Source organism: Nyctereutes procyonoides, unplaced genomic scaffold (genome assembly GCF_905146905.1).
Source record: "Nyctereutes procyonoides isolate TBG_1078 unplaced genomic scaffold, NYPRO_anot_genome, whole genome shotgun sequence".
Lineage (NCBI taxonomy): Eukaryota > Metazoa > Chordata > Mammalia > Carnivora > Canidae > Nyctereutes > Nyctereutes procyonoides.
In genome coordinates, this window is record NW_026575121.1 from 3,221,270 (window position 1) to 3,227,269 (window position 6,000).

The following is a 6,000-nucleotide window of genomic DNA, read 5'->3' on the forward strand; positions in this document are numbered from 1 at the left end:
AAGCTTTAGTGAAAATATATAATCAAAACTTTGTAAGTTAAATACTCCATCAACTTAAATAAGCCTGTGTCATGTGTTCTAAGAGATACTTCTGCTTAAAAAAAAAAAAAAAAAACTTACATTCACTTGAACCTCTTATATAGATAGCAGAGCTAAATTCCATAACATTTTATGGGGTTATGATTTTGCTAATAATATACTCGATTCTGTTTAGTCCAGAAAAAATATGTTTAAGGTGACATTGTGAAGCCCAAGCAGGTAACTTGTCCTCCAAATGTGCAACACGCAAGCTCATCCAACCTTTGTCCACCCTCCGCAGCAGCAGCAGGAACCCGTGAGGGTCGCACATGCAGGGTCAGGGGCACCCAGCCTGCCAACTCACGTCTATGCATAGGAGCAATAAATTTATCTCTCAGGGTGGAACCCTCACACATCAGCTATCAATACTCTCAGGGAGAACCAAAATGTAAGGACTCTAAGTTTCTACTGGCCACTGTCTACAAACACTAAATTACACAACTAGGTGTATGTACTTCCTTTAAAAAGAACCAAGCTCCCAATCTCTTCTCTAAAGGTCAACACATTTCAGTAAATGTCATCACATGTGGTTCCTTCTTATCCCCAATCTCCCACCCCCCCCCCAAAAAAAAAACAAAAAAAACCCGCACAGACACCAAAAAGCTAAATTACTAAGCCCATCATTCCTATGTATGCATACAGGAAATTCCAGAAAATGTAAGGAACTAGGGTCCAAAGAGCCTTGTTGTAATGGGTAACTCAAAACTTAACTGGGTTAGTAGTTCTGTACTTTTTTTCTCCCACTTCCATCCGGCCCCATCTCCTCTCCTACACAAGCACTTTCCTTTTCTCTCCCTTTAACCTGTACAATTACAATGCAAGGCAGAGGAGCGGCAACACTGTATTTCCGCAGTAAGGCTTGCAGGGATACCTATGAAGCAAATTTAAGCTTTCTGGGTCTTGATATGGGGAAAGGTGTTTCATAATCAGGCATTACAAAAAAAAAGAGCTGTTGACAACTACTGCTCTCAAATAAGGTAACCCAAAATAAAAATTTGGTTTATTACATACTACCTTGGTCCATTTCTTTTCTCTTTGACCCACTGCTACTTAGTATGAAGAAGGAATGTAACATGCCAAACACAGGGAAGACGAAAGCAAACAGTCTGGTTAGGATGAGGAGGTAGTTGTTATTTCTCACAAATAAAACAATTTAATTCCTGCCAAATATAGTTATGTAATCCTAACATCTTCATAGAATTTTAAAACTGGAAGAGTCTTTATAGACTATGTGGTCCTACCCTCTCATTTTACAGATAAGGAAAGTGAAAACTTACGTCTAAGATCAAGCAGTTATGCAATGACAAAACTGGGACTTCTGACTCAGTACATTAAGTATTTTCTTTGATATTTGCAGATATAACAGCTTGCCAAAGCTCAAAGTTATAGACACAAACATGAACGAACTGCCGCCTGTAACATAAAACATGCATGTAATTTCAAATTTGCCTGTTACGAAAAAAAAATAGAGATCATACTCTGCTATTTCCGTATCTCTGAGCCTTGTGTGCCAGTAGGGACAGGCAGAGAGAGGAAGGGGAAAAATTAAGGGGAAATTGTAGGAAACGAACAGTAAATAGCAATCTAGTTGAGATCATCAATAGACAGGAGGTTGGAGTTGACAGCCACCAAGAGACAAGACTGAAACACGGGGCTACGGAACTGCTTTCAGAGGGTTCTCCACCTGCAATGAGAAAAGAGCTAAAGAAAGAGCAAAAGACAGAAGGAACACTGAAGTACCGGAATGTGTGTTACATAAGACAGCTGACTGGCGTGGTCAGAATTCTTGGTGGTAGAGAGAGAGACCAGAATTCTTGGGTAGATTCTAAGGTAGCAGACTCTGCATTTTTAAACCAGAATCCAAGAGGACACCAGGGCAGGTGACCCCTAAGTGTACATTTTGAGAAACAAATAGCTTTTAGATATTGTGGTCTAGGAGCCCTTTAAAGGTACTAAAAACTTCTTGTTGGGGAGTTCTGGTCCATAACTAGCTTCACTTTGATTCTCTGAACCAACGGGGCAGGCAAGGAAATGCCCCAGGGCAAGCACACGGAAGGCTGTTTCTGTGCAGAATCCGGGCAAACTCGGGGTTGCCATAAAGTCACCCCGAGGAGCTAGAGCACATTATGTAATCACAGCCCAAGCTCAGACGAAGGGATGGGAAGTTCCTTCACAAGGTCTGTTGTGAAGCAAAGTTTTCATGTACCGTTAAGTGACTGATGATTAGGATTCTACTCTTCAGGTAGAGCAATATTTTGTCACTGAAGAAAAGGCGGCTTTGAGCTTTATAGCTCGAAAAACAATCCGTCCTTTTTTTCTCTGCCTATTCATCCGTGACGGCTGCGTGGTTGCAAAGGAATACGCTGGCCCTCACAGCTCAGTGCCAGTATTTTTATTTGGATACGGAATCTAAGAAGATCAAAATAGAAAATAATGCGCAGAGCTACCAACGGCTACTTTTTCACAGCGGCTGTGACCACAAAATTTGAGTACGGTGAAACTGAGTGTCTAAAAACAGGGTTAACATTTCAGAAATGACAGAAAACATCAAAAGTCAGAATGTAAAGCTGTCTAGCAAATTAATTCTGACTTTTATCCCGAGTTCCAAATCTCCTTCAATACGGAGAAAAGAGAAAAGCCCTCTGGAGTGACATCATCCGATGCTTTCTCCCTCTCTCTCTCTCTCTCTTTTTAAAGGGGAGGAATTATATTTATTTACAGGATTTTAAAAAGATATATAATAAGATTAAAATCTCTATTATGTATCTGTGACTGTTATGACAGGGCACTTGACAATCTATTTTAGGTCCAATGAATGTTAGATAAACATAGAGCTAAGATAATAATTTGCTACTGGAATTATCCCTCTGTGCATTCCAAACATTTTCTTTTAAAACCGAGACTGTTTGCAATGGATTCAGAAAAACAGTACCAGTACCAAAACTCTTAATCTTTTTAGGGAATCAGCTCACTGTTCCTATTTCTCTTCTTTTTTTTTATTTTTTAATTTTTTTTCACTGTTCCTATTTCAAGGAAAGGCATTTAAAAATCAACCCCTGATGTTTTTAAGAACATTTCCCCCAAAAAAAAAAAAAAAAAAGCACAGGCACATCCAGGGTAACATCACCATCTCAAAATTTTTAATAGAATATTACTGCCACATCTTTCAACAGGAATTTTCATTAAACTGTATTTTTAAAAAATTACACTTCTTACTCCCACCTGCACACGACTGGGTTTTTTTGAAGCTAAAGCTAAGTTCACCCTACCGATTAACAGGTCTTGAGAAACACTGAGGAAAAAACAAAGTCGTGCAACCTAAATAACTCCCACAGTTAATTTCTACAGGGTTGAATTTGCGCGGCCTCCAGAAGATCTCGTGGAAAATAGGCTGTGGGGCTTTCCTTTGTAACTCCTGAGCCCATCACAAGCTTGTTCTAAATAGATCATTGCAGGAATCCGCTGAAAGTTAGCACGGTTCTAGCTCCGCTCCTGATTTTTCATTAGGGCTAAAAGGGGGAGTCTTGTTAAGTAAATAAATATATTAGGACTAAAAGGGGGAATCTTGTTAAGTAACTAAATAAATTAGGACTAAAAGGGGGAATCTTTTTAAATAAGGAAGGAAAGAAGGAAGGACTAAAAGGGGGATTTTGTAAAATAAATAAGGACTAAAAGAGGGATTTTGTAAAATAAATAAATAAAAGTAAAATAAAGGAGGATTTTATAATAATAAAGAACTTTTAATAATAAAGGATTTTATAATTAATAATAAAGGAGGATTTTATAATAACAGTAATAAAGGAGGGTTTGTAATTAATGAGGATTTTATAATAAAAAATTTTAAAAAGAAGGATGTTATAATAATAAAGGGGGGTTTTATAATAATTAATAAAGGAGGATTTTATAATGAAAATTTTAAAAAGGAAAAAATTTTAAAAAGGATGTTATAATAATAAAGGATTTTGTAGTAATAATAAAGGAAGATTTTATAATAGTAAAGGAGGGTTTTATAACATTAATAATAAAGGAAGATTTTATAATAACAGTAGCAAAGGAGGGTTTTATGATAATAAAGGAGGATTTTATAATAAGAATTTTTAAAAGAATTTTATAATAATAAAGGAAGTTTTAATAACAAAGGATTTAATAATAATAATAAAGGAGAATTTTATAATGGAGAATTTTATAATAACAAAGGATTTAATAATAATAATAAAGATTTTATAATAGTAGTAAAGGAGGGTTTTATAATATTAATAATAAAGGAAGATTTTATAATAACAGTAGCAAAAGAGGGTTTTATAATAAAGGAGGATTTTATAATAAGAATTCTTAAAAGAATGTCATTATAATAAAGTAAGATTCAATAATAACAAAGGACTTAATAATAATAATAATGGAGAATTTTACGACAAAGGATTTAATCAATGATACTCAGGGATTCAATGATGCTAATGCTCACACTAACAGCAACGGCAAGGGAGGCCCCCGGCAGCCCCCGCCCCGCGCTCGCGCCGCCCCGCCCCGCCCCGCCCCGCCCCGCAGGTCCCTCCCGGCAGGTCCCGCCCGCCGCCCCGGGGCCGCGGAGACGCAGGTGGAGGAGCCGGCGCCGCCCCCGCCCGGGACCAGCGCAGGCGGCGCCGGGTGACGTCAGCCGCCCCAGGCCGCGGGGTCGGCGCCGCGGGCGGGGGCGCGTCCAGGCGGAACGAGGCCCCGCGGGCGCACACGCGCCTCCCGCCGCAGCCGACGGCCCCGCGGGGGAGGGGGAGGGGGAGGAGGAGGGGGAAGGAGGAGGAGGAGGGGGAGGAGCGGCGCCCGGCCCCCCGCCCCCGCCCCCGCCCGGCCCGGCCCGGCCCGGCCCGCGGACCTTGCAGTCCACCGCGACGGCGTCGGGGGGGATGATGAGCGCCTCCTCGCCGCACTTGGGCTGGTCCTTCTTGGCCTCCTTCTGGGCCAGAGCCGAGTTGAACGTCACCTTCACCATGGCGCGGCCTGGGGCGCCCTCGGGGGGCGGCGGGCGCGGGCGCGGGCGGCGGGCGGCGGGCGGCGGGCTCCGGCGGCAGCCTCCTCGGCCGGGCTCCGGCAGCGGCTCGGCGGCGGCGGCGGCGGCGGCGGCGGCGGCTCGGGACGGACGAGCGGCTCCGCGGCGGCTGAGGCGGCGACTGCGGCACCGCTCCCGCAGCCTCGCAGCTCCCGGGCGAGGGCGGGGACGGCTCGCACCCCGGGGGCGGGGCCGCGGAGGGGGCGGGGCCGGCGAGCGGAGGGCCGGGGGGCGGGGCCGGGCCGCAGGAGGGACGGGGTTGGCGGGCGGGGCGCGGAGGGGGCGGGGCCTCGGGGAGGGGCGGGGCCGGGCCGGCGGGCGGAGAGCCGTGGGGGTCCGGGACCCGGCTCCGCGCGGGACTGCGCCTCGCCCCAGGGTCCCACGCAGGGTCGCGCCGGGGCGGGGCGGGGCGGGCCCTACTCGGGTGCGGGCGGGCCTGGATTTTCTGGTTCTGAGTTCGCTTGCAGCCAGTTGCACCTGGGGGCTCAGTGTTGCAAGTTTCTGACAAAATCAGGTGAAGTTTGCTGGGTTTGCGGCGCGCGGCGGGTGAGGCCGGCCCTCCCTGCTGGCCGCCCCCACCGCAAGCCTGAAGACTGGAATCTGTGGGCGTCCACACTTCCGCTTCCTTTCCGTGTTGTGGAACCGGCCCAGTGGAGCGCAGAAACGTTTAAAATGTTCTGTCCTTGTGGACGCCTGCGGGGCTCGGGTTGAGCATCTGCCTTGGGCCCTGGGCGTGACCCTGGAGACCCGGGATCGAGTCCCACGTCGGGCTCCCTGCATGGAGCCTGCTTCTGTCTCTGCCTCTTCTCTCTCTCTCTGTATCTCATGAATAAATAAAATCTCTTAAAGATTGTTTTTTATAAAAGCAGCTCTATCTTTGT

At 45.5% G+C, this 6,000-nt stretch overlaps 1 protein-coding gene across 1 annotated transcript in view; it reads right to left on the minus strand.

Annotated features, from left to right (window-relative positions):
• The window catches only part of ITM2B (integral membrane protein 2B), a 28,307-nt gene extending 23,171 nt beyond the window's left edge, over positions 1 to 5,136 (minus strand). The window contains exon 1 of the mRNA XM_055335673.1: positions 4,946 to 5,136. Within this exon, the coding sequence (XP_055191648.1) occupies positions 4,946 to 5,062 (117 nt within the window). The 5' untranslated portion in view covers positions 5,063 to 5,136. The remainder of the gene's footprint in view (positions 1 to 4,945) is intronic.
• Positions 5,137 to 6,000: the final 864 nt, after the last annotated feature.